We start from the raw sequence: 19,243 nt of genomic DNA, 5'->3' as shown, positions 1-19,243 counted from the left end.
TAGATTATCATTATTATGTCTCTGTGCATACATGAAATGACCGTCGTAGCGGGGTGCTCGCCCCCCTCCCTCCACCGCAGCCAACGGTAAACAGCCATACACGGTCCACACAGATGGCTGTGATTGGGGTAGAAATAAATGTCAGATAAACTATCAAATTTATATATAATGTTCTTACCTTGTATCTGATGTAATGCGAAAGAGATAATCCAAATATCTGGTGATCACAATTCCAAATAATGCTTGTGGAGGTCCGTACCACACTACCGACCGTTTCACATCGTTGTATAGAACTGGCTCGCCTGAGTATTTAAACTCCGCCCGCCCGGCTCAGATCGCCTCCTAAAACACACCAGCCCATTTTCAATTAGATGCAATAGCTCCGCCTGGCAGTAGAGGGCGGTGTTGACCGTCTGCCAGCTCAGACAGGGTCTGAAGTCTATACCAGAGGCTGCAGCTATGAATTATGAATAGATATAGCGAATAAACGAAATAACGATCCCAAAAACGACTAAACTCGTTTCTGGCGCTGAACGCATGGCGGGCAATAACGAGTTAACTCGTTTCTGGCGCAGATTGTGTAAAAGTGTCTGGAATTCCTTGAAAACAGCCAATTTGTTTTACAAGGTGCTTAAAAAGTCATTGAAATTCAAATCAACCATTCACATTGAAAGTTTTGTTCATCTATGATAAAATTGTTCGGAATCAAGAAATAGCATTTTTTTTATTTAAAGTGTAACTAATTGTCGGAAATTGGTTTTAAGACATAAATATTGGATCCGATATTTTTTCTATAAAAAACGGCATTTAATAAAAGTGAATTGTATTATTTTAAATGCCCTTTTAAAAGGAAAAATAGTGCTTAGGAAAGTACTTGAAAGTCCTTGAATTTCATTTTGCAATGTCTGGGAACCCTGTGAAAAGATCCAATTCCATGTGATTTGTGCTGTTCACACTGTTGTGAAAAACCACAACAGTCTCATATGAGCAAAAAATCTGATTTGGGCCACTTTCGTCTGCAGTCTGAATGTCATTGCCTTGCTGAGGCCTGTTATTGGATAATGGAAGCTATGCCGATGTTCCTCCTATAATGGCCATTCAATAACCACGGACGGGGAGTGGACGTTCACTTCATATGTTTATTTTTTTCTACTTTTTCTCCCCATTTTTCAATTTTTTTTCTCCCATCCCAATTTCGTATTATCCAATTCTTCCCTCCCCTGTCTCGAACGTTGTTAGACCATGCCTCCCACTGGTCGGTTGCAATGTGGACGAAGCCTTGCGTCACGTGTCCCCTCCGGTACACGAGGAGGCAGCCGTCGCATCTTTTCACCTGTACAGCGCGATCTCTCAGCGGCGAGGAGTAGCGCGTGGGAGGTTCACGCTGCCCCCGATACTGATACCTCATTCTGCTGTACAGGTGCACCAACCGACCTGTAGGAGTCGCTGTCCACAACGTCCGATCCCCACCCACCGGCTTTCCCACCTCCTAATACTGCCAATTGTATTAGTATGAACGACCAGCCAAGCCGGAAGCAACGGCGAGAGCTGGGCTCGAACCCAGCATCTCCTGCGTTAGTGGCGAGCGCCTTGCCCACTGCGCCACTTAGCCGCCCCCACTTCATATGTTTGATTCAACATATGCGTAGGTGGTGGGTCAGTGGGGGGGTTCTTGGCTCAGGATCCAGCCTGTTCTGTTGGGGAGGGGGGGTCTCACACAGGCTGAGGGATACAGCTGTTGTGGCTGGACGAGCGACATGGGAGGTTGTGTGGGAGTGGAGATGGAAAGGTTTACTACCGGGTGTACTATGTAGGCATTTGTAATGGGAGACACGATAACCTTTTGTTAGAATAATTTGTCCCGGTGTCTAATGTGGCCGTTTTTATGACTGAACTCACATTTACATTAATTCCTATTATATGTGTACTGGCTGTGTCCCTTTAACCCTTTCACTACCACACTACCAAAGGGTTAACCCTTTCACTGCGACAATACATTCACTGCCCCACAACAAATGGTTAACCCTTTCACTACCACACCACAGAAGGTTAACCCTTTCACTACCACCTGTAAACCGTCTAGTGTGGTAGTGAAAGGGTTAACGTAGGGATATCCTGATATCGGTATCGGGTCCTATACTGTGCACATGTACTCGTAAAACTACTCTGATACTACTACTCGTCTGTGCCATGTTTGTTCAGGAAAACACAAAGTTGAGAAGTTTTTATATTTTATATTATTTGACATTATTTATATAATTTTTACTTAAAATGTCAGCAACCGCATCATGTTGTATATTTAATTATTTACAGTCAGAAAGTGAGGAACATCTGATGAAAATAAAACGTGTTTTTAAAGTCATTGTTACAACAGTAACCGTATTATTACAGTAAGTACTCACGCCGGTATTCGGCATCAGCAAGTACCCACATTTAAGTACTTATACTAATATACTTGTACTTGGTCTGGAAAAAACAGGTGGTATTGGGAGTCGGGGACCTTCCTAATTCAATGTGTTAACCCTCTTAGCACCAGAGGGATGAGCCATGGAGGCCGGCTCCTCTCTTAGCACCAGAGGGATGAGCCATGGAGGCCGGCTCCTCTCTTAGCACCAGAGGGATGAGCCATGGAGGCCGGCTCCTCTCTTAGCACCAGAGGGATGAGCCATGGAGGCCTGCTCCTCTCTTAGCACCAGAGGGATGAGCCATGGAGGCCTGCTCCTCTCTTAGCACCAGAGGGATGAGCCATGGAGGCCTGCTCCTCTCTTAGCACCAGAGGGATGAGCCATGGAGGCCGGCTCCTCTCTTAGCACCAGAGGGATGAGCCATGGAGGCCGGCTCCTCTCTTAGCACCAGAGGGATGAGCCATGGAGGCCGGCTCCTCTCTTAGCACCAGAGTGATGAGGCATGGAGGCCGGCTCCTCTCTTAGCACCAGAGGGATGAGCCATGGAGGCCGGCTCCTCTCTTAGCACCAGAGGGATGAGCCATGGAGGCCGGCTCCTCTCTTAGCACCAGAGGGATGAGCCATGGAGGCCGGCTCCTCTCTTAGCACCAGAGTGATGAGGCATGGAGGCCGGCTCCTCTCTTAGCACCAGAGGGATGAGCCATGGAGGCCGGCTCCTCTCTTAGCACCAGAGGGATGAGCCATGGAGGCCTGCTCCTCTCCTTATTAAGTCAGAATAGGTGGGTGTATTGTCTGTCCCTAGGTCCTTGCTAAGGCAGCTCCCACGCCACTGGCCAGGAGCAGGGGGCCATTAATTTGCAGTTTATTTGACAGAGGGAATGATGGAGTGTAAGCCACGCAATCTGGTCGTGGGAGGTCCGACTTATGCTAACTTGTGCTAACTTATTAGCTGTGGTTTGTACTGAGACAGTTTGAGGCTAATGCTTCAGGCTGTTCACAGGGTTCGCACAAGGTCCTTGAAGTGCTTAAAGTGCTTTGATTTTTTACAAAAAAAACAAGGTGCTTAAAAAGTCCTTGAAATTCAAATCAACCATTCTCATTGAAAGTTTTGTTCATCCATGATAAAATTGTTCTGAATCAAGAAATACATATTTATTTTTTAAGTGTAACTAATTGTCGGAAATTGGTTTTAAGCCATAAATATTTGTATGCGGTGCGCCACTCGGGCGCCCAAGCCATAAATATTTTATCCGAACCCTATTAAAAAAAAAAGTACTTGAAAGTCCTCAAATTTCATTTTGCAATGTCTGTGGGAACCCTGTGTTCATCATTAGGAATGAGTGGGAACCCAGCCATCATTCTCTTACCATGCTCTGTCTTCCTCTGGGGACGCACCACGCAGTCTGGCCTTGGTCTGGTCACTGTGCCTCCAGACAATGCTGTCCGTCTCCCCGTTTCTCCACAATCCAGGACATTCTTTCTTTCTCCTCGACCTCCCCTCCCTCACCCTCCTCGCCCTCCGTGACTCACCATAAGACGCTGGGTTGTCATCGCTGTAGCCCGTTTCTTTTTCTTCTTTTTTTTGTCGGCACTGATAGGCTGACACACACACACACTGAGGACTGGACCATAGGGCTTAGCAGCTCCGGAACAAAGCAGTCACTTCACTATGGAGACTGTATGCCTCTCAAAGGCCACATTATCATAGGGGCTTTGTCCATTCTCTCCTCTCTTTCTCTCTCTCTCTTCCACTGACTGTAGCTTCAGGCGAGCACAGTGTTCCACGTAGCCTATAACCTCCCATTTATTAATGTGATGGATTGGGGAAAACAATTATACAGAGAGCGATATATCACATTATTTGCCGATATTATTACGGACACTAAGTATTGATAATTCTTTTTATAATAATAATACTTTTTTTCTTTTGTTTGACAATGTTGACAGTTTTCCGTTGGGGACATCATTTGCCTAATATATCGCGATATTACAATATCGTGACTCTTATTATTGTGATAATATTGTATTGTAGGGCCTCTGGTGATTCCCACCCATATGATGCATGTGCAGCTTTTTCCTCTGATAGGCTTTATGGTGTTTATTATGCCTCCTATCACGCCTTCGTTGTCCTCATGTTGTTGTGCAAGCTGCTGCCTTTTTACCTGTTCTCAAAACCTTTTCATGTCGAGGACCATCAGGTGGACGCCCCTCAGGCCAGGGGGCACCTCTGAAAAGTTAATTTAGTCTTGAAAGTTGTTATTTAGTGCAGGACTGTATCACTTGAACAGAGGGCTGCTTGATTATGGCAAAAATCATAATCACGATTATTTTGGTCAATACTGAGATTGCGCTTATTTTAACACGATTACTCATTGACTTTGGAAACATCATGCATTTATTTGTAACAAACATAATGAATCTTTATGGACAACACTGCTCAGCGAGCTTGTTCTCGTTCTCCTTGTAACAAAGATACTAAACATTACATCTTTATGGACAACACTGCTTAGCCAGCTTGTTCTCGTTCTCCTTGTAACAAAGATACTAAACATTACATCTTTATGGACAACACTGCTTAGCCAGCTTGTTCTCCTTGTAACAAAGATAATAAATAATGCATCTTTATATATATATATATATATATATATATATATATATATATATATATATATACTGTATATTTTTAAGTTAATAAAATATCAAGTATTATAATTGTATTACAACATAATGACATAAAAAAACTAAATACAATCAAATACCGTTATACTGTGAAACATTTTAGAAAAAAGAAATATCATGTGATATTTTGGCCAAATCGCAAACCCGACTCGGAAGGCTAATTTATGTCCCTTTCTTGGTACTGTGTACATGGGAAGTGGACGGACAAAAGTAGGAAACTACCGGTGTCCTTGTTGCCTAGGAATGTGAGGTGAATAGGAGGGCAGAAGACAATAGGAAGAGTGAAACCTGTGATTACAATAATAACTATCCTGCGATCTTTCTTACGTGCCTATCTGTCCATGTCGTTCCAGATCTAACCGTATGTATTCATCTTTACACGGCTTTGAACATATATACTTTTGCGAACAATGTAGTTGCATCATAATTGGCCAATCTCAGTGGAGCGTATATCCCTACATGATCACAACCACACAGTATTATCTGCAGTGGCATTTTGTAAGCGAGCGGAGTCTATAAAACCACCTGGGAGTCTTCTGTCTAGTCCCTCTTCTGGCACTGGATGGGAGACGGATCCTATCTATTCTGTTTAAAGAAGACTTCGCTCGACCCTAACCCCAGAGAGGAGCAGGGTGTTCCTTTTATCAAAGCTGCAATCTGTTAGAGAGTTTTCTCTTCATACGGCTGAAGCCTTATTATAATTTTTTTTAAATTTTATTAAACATTTTTGAGGAGCCGTTATAGGAAATGAGATTACGGATGAAAGGTATTCAGGAATGAACACGGCACTTTATTGATTTACATGCAATTTTCAGTACCAGTTATTTCTTGCAAGGAAAAACAAAAAAGATCTTTTATACATATGAAACTGAGACAACAAAACTACCACCCCCTCTGCCATTGGCTCGGCGCTCTGCCACAACCATCTACATAGCATGGTTTTAACCAAAGTCCAGCTAAGCTCTGTTGTACTTAGTCAAGCTGCCCTGACTTGGGTCATTCCAGTTCTAGTGTGGACCTTTTGGACAGACGCGTCACAACTGAACACATGTTTTGAAGCCTACAAATGACACAACACAATAATTATGTTTAAACCAGACAGAGTATTCCTGTATCTCTATTATTCATAACTTTATATTTCATAACTGTTTATGGGTTGAACATACATTTTTAGCATTCACATCCTTATCCAGCCCTGTTCTGCTTCCAGTAAATAACGGGACTAGTTACTAGTTAAGTCTCATTAACCCATTTAGACTTAAAACGCCTGCTACATGCATTATATAGCCTGCATATACACACATGTGTTTCCCGGTTTCAATGGGTTAAGTGTGATAGCACTTTATCACTGCCTGTTCCCAGTACACACTTTAAAAGACTGTAAAAGTGTCATCCGATTCGGACGACTAAGCCTATCCATTACTTTCATTGAAGGTAATATGTTTGTGGATTTAAGAGGGTACTACACCACAGTAGTTTCTTCGCGGTTGCACGGTCCAGAAAGGCTCTTATACAGTAGAAGACATTTTCATTTAATTTCAAACCTTTTATTTAAACTAAAAAGGCAACTGAGGTTTCCCTCATTTACACTCACGTCGAGTGTACACATACAGAGTTAAGCAAAAAAAGGCATATAAAATCATAACAATAAGACGAGTAAGGATAACAATCAATTAAAACACTTGATTGACAAAGGTTGGAGATCAACGTTTTAAACTCTGCAACAGAGGGGAGAATCTCAAGCTTTAAAGCTTTGGAGTTCATTCCATGAGCTAGGAGCATCATAGCAACATGTAGATTTACCCTGTTCAGAGCAAACTCGAGGGACCTTACAGACCAGCCAGTCACTAGAACGGGTTCCATAGGTCCTGTGAATGAATGTGGCCGATTAAAGCCGTAATAACTTACTCGGTCGGTGGATCCAGTTAATACAATTTATTAAATTTATTTTAAATGAAATTTAAAATTATGAAAATATCAAATACAATTTACTCAGAGATAATGGCTTGAATGGCTCATCACCAAACAACTAGCTATTGGAATCTGGAAGAAGAGACCGATTCAGAGAAAAGGGACCCCATTTATACACAGGAGAGGGGAGGGGGAACACGATAAACTGGGCGTTTGGGGAGAGTGAGGAGGCAAAGACACAGCCTAGGAGAAGACGAGTCCGTTATCACCCACAGTTCCAAAATTCCATTCCAATAATGATGTAGTATAAGGAGGTAGCTTACCAATAAGGACCTTTTTTTAAAAAGGAACAAATACCATTGTGACCAACCAACCTTCTCATAAAGGACACAGTGATGAGTGTCGTATCTATCATTAGTGATGAGGGCAGAGGGATATACAGAGTCCAAGGATTTAAGGGTTGAGGCCGCAGCATGCCTATAAATGACATCACCATAGTCCAGGACTCACCAAAATGTCCCTTTTTTAGGTAGTGTGATTGAGCATGGGCAGCGATACTACACAATGTATGTCTCTCAGCAGTAAGCCTTCCTCAGCGTTTAAACTGGACAACCGTCTGTCAATCATTTGTTTGGGGTTTACTGGAAAAAAGTTCCTGTGATATTTCTGATGTAGTATTGGTATTATATTTTAGTAGTGGGGAAACTCTCGGTTACCCATATTTAGACTGCTATGGGCTAGGGATGGGTGTGAGTTATCGATTACTTGAGTACTCGCCGTTTCAACTGAACTCAAGGTTTTTAATTACTTAACTGATGGGCACATTTATCAGAAACGCCTGAAAATTGCATACCCAAAGTAATCTGCAATTTATTATACTTTATACTTATAGCACATGCATGAGTCTGGTCTCTTTTGAAAGGAAACATTCAGAATTTTAATCCACAACAGGAAGAATCACTCAGAGTGCTAGTTTTTACGTTCTTTTTTAAAATCTTTATTTAATTTTTTTTACTTCCATTTGAATTATCTTGCAAACAGAGGCCTCTTACAGGTTCCAGCTGATAGGTATGGCCTGGATACCACAATGGGTCCATAGCCTAAAGCCATATCTAGTACAGGTCCAAAGTTGATAACAATACCACAGAAAATGAGTGTTTTACACAACTTTTTATAATGGCATGTTTTGGCCACTGAAACCGAAATCTCGCTCTTAACACTTTCAGCGCCCACCAGGGGGTGCACGATTTAGTGCTTGAATGCCCAGCATCCACTTCAATGTTAGCGTTAAAAACGCCTAATCTATGTTTTAAATTATGGCTGTGTCTAATCTGCCCGTCGCTTATCAATGACTCATTTTCCAGTCAATCTCATTAACCCATTTAGACTTAAAACGCCTGCTACAAATGCATTATATAGCCTGCATATACACACACATGTGTTTCCCGGTTTCAATGGGTTAAGTGTGATAGCACTTTATCACTGCCTGTTCCCAGTACACACTTTAAAAGACTGTAAAAGTGTCATCCGATTCGGACGACTAAGCCTATCCATTACTTTCATTGAAGGTAATTTGTTTGTGGATTTAAGAGGGTACTACACCACAGTAGTTTCTTCGCGGCTGCACGGTCCAGAAAGACTCTTATACAGTAGAAGACATTTTCATTTAATTTCAAACCTTTTATTTAAACTAAAAAGCAACTGAGGTTTCCCTCATTTACACTCACGTCGAGTGTACACATACAGAGTTAAGCAAAAAAAGGCATATAAAATCATAACAATAAGACCAGTAAGGATAACAATCAATTAAAACACTTGATTGACAAAGGTTGGAGATCAACACTTTCAGCGCCCACCAGGGGGTGCACGATTTAGTGCTTGAATGCCCAGCACCCACTTCAATGTTAGCGTTAAAAACGCCTAATCTATGTTTTAAATTATGGCTGTGTCTAATCTGCCCGTCGCTTATCAATGACTCCTTTTCCAGTCAACATTGTCGAAGCGGATTGTTTTTTTATCGGTTCATTTCCGTTTTATAGCATTTTGAAAAGTCCTCCTTTTCAAGGAAAATAAAAAGATTCTGTGATAAACGCCCTGTACTGGAATATTCTAGAACGTTGTAATTTTTCGGCCTATTTATGAATCGTTTTCAAATAAACGCTAGATTATCGATAGTATATGTGTACGTATGCACGCTGGAGCCGCGAGCTGAAAATCGATTCTCTTAGTTCCTGATCGCTCGCACAGCCACACAGCCATATCACACATAGGGGAAAAGCTTATATCTCCGTGAAAAAACAGGTCTGATTACCCTAAGACTGGTAAAATGGATTCCTTACCTGAGATCAGATGTTATCCAAAAAGATCATTCCAATTCCTGATCGCCATTCCAAAAGTCGATCGCTTTTATTGATCCAACGCTACATACTGTAAACACATATTCCACGCTGTTCTGATGGTCCACAATGAATCCGATCGGCTTGGGGTACATGCCTGAGTGAGAAGTAAAATGTGGATTCCGGATTTTTCTTTTCTCATCCATTTTCATTGAGTCCATTCCAAAAGGGTGCATTACCATCTGGGAGACGATAGGGGGCGGTTTTTCACATCTGAGATCCTGATGGGGCTGGTTTACCAACGGGAGACTCCGTTGATGAAATATGAATTCAGAGCGCTAATAAAAAAATCACACGCTAATTGTCGTGGTGGGCATTCAGGGGGCGGGCTGATAACACGTGTTATCACGTGGTGGGCTCTCAAAGTGTTAAAATCCTGCAAGGCTGGAACTACTGGAAGCTGTGGAGCGTAGAGGGCTAACGACCTACACACTATATCCAGCCTCTATGCTAGCGTTACCGGCACTACATGAGTAATTCACGCGAGTACTCGATCTGGGAAGACATTACGGTAACACTTTATAATAACACTCTGTTATAAGACCTTTATTACTCGTGCCCAGCCCTGCTGTGGGCGGCTAGGGCTGGGCGATATGGAAAAAAAATCATATCGCGATAACGATATGATAATGTTATCATATTTCTCGATATAGATAATTATCGAATTGTTATAAGTATAAAAAAAATTATTTAAATTTTTTTTAACAACGAATGTATGTTTATTTTGCAGCAATTCTTTGTCATTGCCGCCATCTTTAGTGTTACATCCCCTCACACTCCAGTTCTCAGGCTGCAGCAGCGAAAGTAAACCGGCTTCTCTGCTGGCTGTGGCTCCAGGGGAGTTGAACAGTTCTGGCTCTGCTAGTTTATTTTCGATCTTTTGGCGCTTTTTTGGTGGACAAACCACCGCACATGTGCACCGTGACTCGTGACTGGAGTCTAGTTCTGCTAGCACACATAGCCTACTGTGTACAGACTGTTTCAAACTGTATTTTAAATTAGAAAGCAAACAAAATAAATGGACAAGAGAAAAATAAATCTCAATTTGGTCAGTATTGTCATTTGGACAAGCAAAGCCATTACTTTAAGTTGCAGGCAAGAAAGACAAGTCTGTCCACTGTCTCTGGTTTTAAAACTGCCCTGTTGCAGGTCACAATTTTTTTTTTTTATAATAATAATAATAATAAAAAAAAAATAAAAAAAAAATCGATATTCGATATCGATTATTAAAATATATCGCGATATTTATCGTTATCGTTATATCGCCCAGCCCTATGTGGGCCTGAACAGTCCATCCCTACTGTCCCTTGTTGGTAGTGGTGGGGAGTTGAGTTCAGTAAGGACATGTGGGCGGCCTGTACATATCATGCAGCCTCTTATCCCATTGGGACCAGTGCACCATTCCCAAGTGTGTGTGTGTATTACCCAGATTTATGAATCTGTTCCATTGCAACCATCTGGGTTCCGATTGTAATCTCACCCTCTCCTCTCCCACTCCCTCTCTGACACTGTCCCTTCCTGTCTCTCTTCTCTCCTGTTCTCACCCCGTCCCCCGGGGCCAGGCTTGGCCTCTTGACAGATCAGGAGCAGCTGAGAGAGGGTGCCGTTGGTTTGGCCCCCCGATCGGCCACAGTTAAAAACAGACGGCATGGGGCCGGCTGGCGACGGGAGGGAGTGGTGCGAGGAAGGGAGGGGATTCTACCGTTCTCTGCTGCCTTAAGCAAGAGCATTAGAAGGTTTTTAGGAAGGTGATGTTGTGGTGAGGACAGGGGTTTAAAACGACCAGGCTGACACCTGGAGTGAGGAGGGGAGGGCCACAGGCAGGCTGGAGCGCATATTATGGTGTGGATGAGTTAAAGGACCGTGCCAGTCTTATTAGACCTCTCGCCTTTACCAGAGATTGTCCCTGTCTTTAACAGATCTTGTGTATAGAGTGTTTGTTTTGGTAGATCTCAGCCTACCTTTCACACTGGCATTGATGTTGAATAGGGTTGAAAATATGCTCCATGAAACTTGAAAGTTGCTAGGCAATAGCATACTGTAGGTAATTTACCCTTGTGAAAATCACTGTCATTTATTTTGGCACCTGGGAATATTTTTTTTGGTAATATTTTATTAAGTCTCTCTTTACACAAATAAAAAATAAACGGACGGCACAGATATTGCCAAATTTCTATACAATAATACATAACTTTTACATGGGTTGCATTACCTACATGTGAATTACAGGGTTCACACAAGGTCCTTGTAGTACTTGATTTTTTACAAAAAAAAGTCTAGGCCTGGAATTCCTTGAAAACAGAAAAAAAATTAACAATATGCTTAAAAAGTCCTTGGAATTCAAATCAACCATTCGCATTGAAAGTTTTGTTCATCCATGATAAACAATTTCTGAATCAAGAAATAGAATTTTTTTTTTAATTTAAAGTGTAACTAATAGTAGTTACCGGTATATTATCCATAAATATTGGATCATATTCTTTTCCAATTTAAAAGTGAATTGGATCATTTTAAATGCCCTTTTAAAATGACAAAATGTGCTTGGAAAAGTCCTTGAATACATTTTTTTTTATATACCTTAGTACCTTCAAAGAAAAGAGAAACAGTGTCTGACTTATTAGTGAAAACAAAACACGGACGCTCTTTCTGCAGTTTCAGTAGTGCCAACAAGACCGGCAGGAAAGGAAAAGTGCCAAATGAAAAAAAATAGATTTTTTTGTCATTACCCTTTTAATGTAGCACTGAGGTGTTCCGTATGAAAAACCTTAAATGTTTCTTTGTAGTAGAGCTTCTAGTACGGTTTACAACTTTCAAGTCTCATGGAGTATTTTTTACACCCCTTTTCAACATCAAACGCAGTTTGAATGGTGTTTAGTAAGATAAGCTGATACCAGCTAAAACACACACTGTATACACCTACAAACACAACCTTTGTTCAGGACGGGAACAATCTCTGGTAGTGGCGAGAAGTCAAAATTAGACTGGTGTGGTCCTTTTAAGGGGGCAGTGTTGGGACAGGGATACAAGGAGGTTAAAGGCACTGTGTTGGGGAGGAGGGGGGGGGGATGGAGTCTGTGGCAGGTAAGATATACATGTGGGGGACAGTTGGCACTGGAGGGCAGCATGGGGTTGTAACGGGAGGCGGGGGGAGACATTTATGGTCACATGACTGACAGGCAAGCCCACACCATCACCTCGGTTACCAGGAGCGCCCGCGGCTCTTATCCAATCACGCCTGGAATGCTGGCCGTCACTCGGCTAAGGCTATTTCTGCTGTCTGTCGCTATTGCTCAGTGGTGCTCTGAGTTTGGCATATGGGGATCCTACTTCTTTTTTTTGTTTCTCTCCCCAAGCCCCCCCCCCCCCCCCCCCTACCCCCCACCCCCCGCGCTCTCTTGTGGTTTCACTCCCCCTCACTCTTGGAGTGTGTAGCGTTGAGTTGTCAGCTCCCTGCCAGTGCCTCTTTGTTTTTGTGGCGTGAGTTCTCTGCTCCTCTTTCCTCCACACAGTCCACTGTGGGAGGGAAAGTTGTGGAAGGGACTCGGGAGAGAGGGAGGGAGAGAGAGAGGGAGAGAAAGGGGGAGGGAGGAGAAAGGCGATCAGCTAGCCAAGCAAGACAAGCCAGAGCAGAGGAGAAGTGGGCGACACTCTGAGACAGAAACGGGAGCCAGAGGAGAGAGCCAAGCAGCCAGCCAGACAGAGAGAGAGACACACAGAGAGCACGGTTGTGGGCTCTTAGGGCCGGAGGTGGAAATGTCTCACCGCCTGCGTCTCTACTTTGGATCGGGCCGCAGCAACACGGCCCCGGAGCTGGAGCTGTCGGAAGGAAACTCTGCGGGGCGACTGCGTGGAGACGATGTGGCCATGACATTCCGCATGGAGCCGCCTCCAAATCCGTTTCAGCTTCAGCAGCCGACCGTCCACCGCTTCGCCCGGCCTCCCAGCTCGCTGGCTCTGGCCCCGGAGCCCTCGCTCAAACGCAGCTCCTCCATGTTCATACCTCAGCTCACCCCGTCGTCGGCCGAGCCGCGCGCCACCCGGAGCTCCTCCATGCAGATCTCCCTCCAGCGCTCCAACGAACCCTATGGACCCGCGGAGGAACCCCCGCCGCCCTGCTACACCCCTCCGGGACCCGCCCCGCCTTACACGGAGCCGGGGGTCGGCACCGACTTTCTGCCTCCCCCGACGCCTCCTCCGACACCTCCTCCGTACTACAGCCAAGATGGTCCAGTGAACTCACAAAGTCATCCCACAGAGCCCGGCCTGCCAAAGCGTAGGGTCTACAGTATAGGCTCTAATGGCCATGCTGTGTACAACAGAGGCCAACCTGGTATCAGTATTGGGGGCTTGTGTATCCACAGAAGGTCCCTTGATGGTTCTGAGGTCCAGCAGTTCAGGATCCTCCCTTACGGTGGTGGCGGAGGCTGGTCTGTCCAGCAGCAGAGCTCGGACCGAGGTTCGGGCTGTAATGGTGGAACTCAGAGACTGGTCTTCCACCTCCAGCACAACCAGAACCAGGGTCAGGGAGAGGGAAGGCAGCAGGCTGCCTCATCCCAGGGAGAGTGCACCGATCTGGGCTTCACCGGCTCCAAGGGTGGACATGTGGTGCGTTACCCCAGAATCCGACTGGAGAGAAGCTCGTCCGCACAGGGTCAGCTTCAGAGCTCGGACACTACAGAAGAGAATCAAACGGACATGAAGACGCAGAGAATGGAAACGGAAGAGCGACCTAAAGGCTGCACTTTCAAAATCAGAAGACAGCCCCATTTCAAGATCTGTTTCGGAAATCAGGACATACGCTTTGGCAACGACTTTGCCTGGAATAATCCACAGGTAATGATTGTTAATGTGGGGAAAATATCTTGTTGGCTTATTGTCTGCTCTGAAGCTGTGTGAAGGGGACAAGCTTTGTTTATCTCTGCTTCAAACGGTCGTCATTTAATTTTAAATGCTCCACATACTTAGTTTTAATGAAATCATTCAGTTCTTAATGAAATAAGCGAAGGTCTTGAGACGGAATGTCTTAAACGGACGCATGGAAAAGTTTGTGTCGCTCTCTCATCGCTTTAGGCTCAGCAGTCGATAGTGGTCCGTTCGAGAGTGTTCTAGAATATTCTGGAAGAGTTCCGTTACTGATGGGAATCCACGGTGGAGGTGTGGGAGGGGAGGGGAGGGGAGTGGAGGGGGGTCTTTCTGTAATATTACACATCCCTATGTTCCGCTGAATCCAGCCCTGTGCAGGAAGAGGGTGGTGACATTCTGGGAAGTGTGGGGCAGCCCAGGCCTGGCATAGCCGGGGTCTGAAACCACACACACCAGCTTTCCTTTCACTTCGCCACCACAGGCATTCCAGTGTTTACGCTCATCAGCCCATTCCCATTACAGGGAGGGAAAACAGGAGCGGATTCAAACTGGGAAAAACAAATGACACTTGTCGCACACCGTAGCGCGACTCCTGTAACTTTGGACGATACTCACATTGGCAGGGGCTCCTCTTTTGAGAGTTGCCCCATTTCTATCTTTAGGCCCCGTTCGGAGTGCGGTTGTTGATTTTGAGAGCGGGCGGCATGTCTCTCCTTTGGCTCCAGGCTGGTATGGATCTCTCTTCTTATCCGCGCAGCTGCTCCGCGAGTGATTAAGACCACCGAGACGTCACTACTATGTCCCCAACGACGGTGGAGAAGTTTAACAAGCTATCGGTATCAACATTTCCTAAAAGCCTGGAGTCTTTTGATGCCGCTGTCATGTGTTTTCCTTTTCATATGCGGCTCGAGCTCCCCGTTCAGTCCCAACCCCCACCGGTTTCTATTTATTAGCCAGCCGAGCATCGTTGTCTTATCAGCCCCCCCCCCCCCCCCCCCACCACCACACACACGTCCTTGAATGACATGCTCACCCGGGCTGAACAATTCATTGGGGTTTTATTTGATCTGAATCACAATATGGCCCAGCAGTGCCATTTCCCAATTGCAGGAAGCTGCAATATTTGGTAAAGGCTAAATGTGTGTCAAGATACCATTCTAAATTAAGTATTTTGGCGCTGCAGACCTAAGGAAACGGACCTGTGCAAAAAATGTCATCATGATTATCATGTTTTTCTACTTCTTTTAGACTCTGATCGAAAAGGAAAATGAATGAAGCCGGAATGATCATTCTCTCTTAACTTAATATTGTGAGTCAAACTTTGTTTGTCCGAGGAAAGCAACAGTTGTGGTTGGAGGATCAAGGAAAGGGGGGCGTGGTTTGAGATTAGTCAACAGTTGTGGTTGGGAGGATCAAGGAAAGAGGGCGGGCTTTAAGTCGATTGCAATATCAGAAAGAATCGATTATATATATATATAAAAAAAGAAAAGTGCCCTAATTTTCACATGGCCTTTTAGGCCTAAATGTTTTTCCATTTGCTAATATCACAGAGTTTACTGTCGACTGAAGGATATAAATGGCAACAACATCCGGTAGATATCGGAGTTATCGCCGTGTCATCATTAGCTTTGTAGCCATGGATCCCAGTGGAATGTGTCGCAGCTCTCTCGCCTCCCTCTCCCTCTCTCCGCCTCTCCCTCTCTCTCTCTCGCCTCCCTCTCTCCGCCTCTCCGACTGAGGCTTAAAGATGACTGAGTGTGTGTGTGATTCCTCCCAGTACTTTCCCATGGAGGTTTAGACTGTGGGAGGCTTCAGGGTAACCGGGGTCTAACAGGGGAAACGTTCATCCTGGACCCCTCGCTTTTTCCCCCCTAAAACACATTTAATTGCAGACACCAAATATTAGATTAGATTAGATTCTAAATGTATTGTCACCGTACAGTACAACGAAAATAAGTCTGACATCCAACCAGAGTGCAAATGTAACGGTAAAGTGCAATAGTAATACACAATGTACAGGTGATTAAACTGGGTATAAAATATATAAATCGGTACTACTGAGTAATAGTGCTAATCACTCAGATGTATGTACAGAGTTGTAGTATTAATATGTATAGTGATACAGGGATAAAGACCCTATGGTAGTAAGTCATACTGGCCAGCAGCATAACTAGTAAGAGTAGGTGAGCGATATGTACATATATATATATATTAGTATCTACAGATATGTAAAAAGGATTATATGCAGGTATGTACAGATGGATAATGATATATATATACGGTATATACAGCCTATTCCACGCAGTACAAGTTGATACTTGGGCTTTGCACCGTGGAGTGGGATGTCTCGTGATGAGGTGAGCAGCACTGTGGTACCCTGGTGTTCTAGCTCCTTCTCTAGGAAGCTCCCCATATTAAGCCTGTCTTGCCACAACGCCAGCACCAGTGCAGTGGACGTGACAGGGCTTTTTATCAAGTCAGTGGGAATTCTGGGAACTCTGTGACACTTTTCCTATAACCCCCCCCCCCCCCCCATCACCAGTCAGGCCCAACACCAGGGGTGTAAAGTACTTGATTAATTGTACTTTGTTACAGGGCTGTCAGTTTATCGTGTTAATTAGATTAATTAATTACACAGCAAATTATCGTGTTTTTTTTTTTTTTTTTTTTTTAATAACATTGTTTTTTTTAATCTCATTCATTCCATAAGAACGTAGAATACACATTTACAGACTTTCTTTTATATGGGCCATTTGCATGTTCTTGGTATCTGATTCTAGGGACATCTATCGGATCTCAGGGAATGTATTCCCAGTGTCAGAAATACTGTGTCGGTTACTAGGCTTGAGTAAATTGTAATGAACCAAATGAGAATATCAATAATTTTTTTTTTTATCTTTGACTGTGAATAACACTATGCTCAAATTGACCAGACCTGAAAAATCTAAGCAAATTAATAGATGGAAGATGATTAAACAGAAGGTTTTGTAGACGGTACTGAATTCTGCCATCCGGACACATGCATTTTGAAATATGATTATAGAATATCAGGCATAAAATGGTTATGCGATTAAAATGCGATTAATTAGATTAATTAATTACAAATCCTGTAATTAATTAGATAACAAATTTTACTCGCCTGACAGCACTAGTTACAATACTTAAGTACTGTTTTGCGGGATTTGTACTACTTTACTCGAGTATTATTAGGTTTGTATAATTGTACTTTTACTCAATTACATTTCAGAGAAGAAAAAACGAACCCGTCGTTATTTGTCAAATGTCTTCCCCCACTCTGTCTCCCTCCCGTTTCACCTCTCTCTCTCTACTGGACTGCCCAGTAGAATAAAGCAATAAACGCTAAAAAATAAACCGAAAAAAAAAGAAAAAATCTAGACACTTTTTGACTTTTACTCAAGTGTGTTTTTAGCCAGATACTCTGACTTTTACTTGAGTACGATTTTGAGACGGTACCCATACTTTCACTGAAGTATAATTTCTGGGTACTTTTTACACCCCTGCCCAACACACCAGGATTTTAACTCGTACGACCTTGAGAACCCAATGCTAGTTCTGAACTCTGAAGTTCATTTTGCGGTGGAAATGTCTTCATGGTTTTGGTTTTTTCCCCAGCCTTTAGCCTGCTACTGTATATTATTAACTAGACCTAATGTGTTGTTGTGTTCAGCTCACTATAGCCTGCTACTGTATATTATTAACTAGACTGTGTGTTCAGCTCACTATAGCCTGCTACTGTATATTATTAACTAGACTGTGTTCAGCTCACTATAGCCTGCTACTGTATATTATTAACTAGACTGTGTGTTCAGCTCACTTTAGCCTGCTACTGTATATTATTAACTAGACCTGTGTGTTGTGTTCAGCTCACTATAGCCTGCTACTGTATATTATTAACTAGACCTAATGTGTTGTTGTGTTCAGCTCACTATAGCCTGCTAGCTGCTACTGTATATTATTAACTAGACCTGTGTGTTCAGCTCACTATAGCCTGCTACTGTATATTATTAACTAGACCTAATGTGTTGTTGTGTTCAGCTCACTATAGCCTGCTACTGTATATTATTAACTAGACCTTAATGTGTGTTCAGCTCACTATAGCCTGCTACTGTATATTATTAACTAGACTGTGTTCAGCTCACTATAGCCTGCTACTGTATATTATTAACTAGACTGTGTGTTCAGCTCACTATAGCCTGCTACTGTATATTATTAACTAGACCCTAATGTGTGTTCAGCTCACTATAGCCTGCTACTGTATATTATTAACTAGACCTGTGTGTTCAGCTCACTATAGCCTGCTCCTCACCTCTTATGCGTTATGTTTTTGGACAGCGTACAGGCGGCCGTACAGGACAGGAGTCTTATCTTAAACACTTCCTCTCTATCCTCCATTAAGACACATGGTGTTGTGTTACTCAAGGGCCACAGCCTATTTCATACGCAGAAGGGAAATCCTCATATAGACCATAATGACAGGTCTTCCCCCACTGGTGCCCTGTGGTTGGAGTGCCCCCTTTAGAAAGCCTTATGTGTGAAACTCCACGTGTGTGTGTATATATCTGCGTATGTGTGTGTGCGCCAGCTTGGCTGCAGACAGCTATGCTGCCATGCTATGCCCTCAATCCCAGGCCCTGTTTTAAAGCCCCAGTTGCCATTCACAAAGAGCCCTAGAAGCAGGGTCTGGCTAGCAGCTATATTTACCTGGCGGTGGGGGGGGGGGGGGGGCATGTGTGTGTGGGGGGAGGTTTCTCAAACCTTATTTTAGTTCTCCGACTGAGGAGAGGCATTGTTATGGCGGGCTTTCTCCACCGGGTATACCCCCTCTCCTCCCCCCCTCCGCTCCCGGGGAGTCACATGGGATTGTAACCTTTTCACACGGTATTGCTACCTCGGAGCTGTTCCATTCAGGCATGTATGATTTAGAAACACAATATTCTTCCTGTAATGTGGCGGACGTGCCAGCCAACC

The 19,243-nt window shown here is 43.7% G+C and overlaps 1 protein-coding gene across 6 annotated transcripts in view; it reads left to right on the top strand.

Moving 5' to 3' along the window:
- The window catches only part of nedd4l (NEDD4 like E3 ubiquitin protein ligase), a gene marked incomplete at its 5' end in the record, with an annotated part of 127,999 nt that overhangs the window by 43,538 nt on the left and 65,218 nt on the right, over positions 1 to 19,243 (top strand). For 4 of the 6 annotated variants that reach the window (XM_084325236.1, XM_084325237.1, XM_084325235.1 and 1 more), the window contains one exon: positions 13,145 to 14,224. The exons of the other annotated variants lie outside the window; for them this stretch is intronic. In XM_084325236.1, the coding sequence (XP_084181362.1) occupies positions 13,145 to 14,224 (1,080 nt within the window). Of the gene's footprint in view, positions 1 to 13,144; positions 14,225 to 19,243 lie in introns of those variants that run through there. 6 annotated transcript variants of the gene reach the window in all.

The sequence above is a fragment of the Notolepis coatsorum genome, assembly GCF_963971535.1.
Source record: "Notolepis coatsorum genome assembly, chromosome: 11".
In the NCBI taxonomy this organism is placed as follows: Eukaryota; Metazoa; Chordata; class Actinopteri; order Aulopiformes; family Paralepididae; genus Notolepis; species Notolepis coatsorum.
The sequence above is the reverse complement of the archived record's forward strand: the minus strand, read 5'-3'. Positions and strand labels throughout refer to the sequence as shown.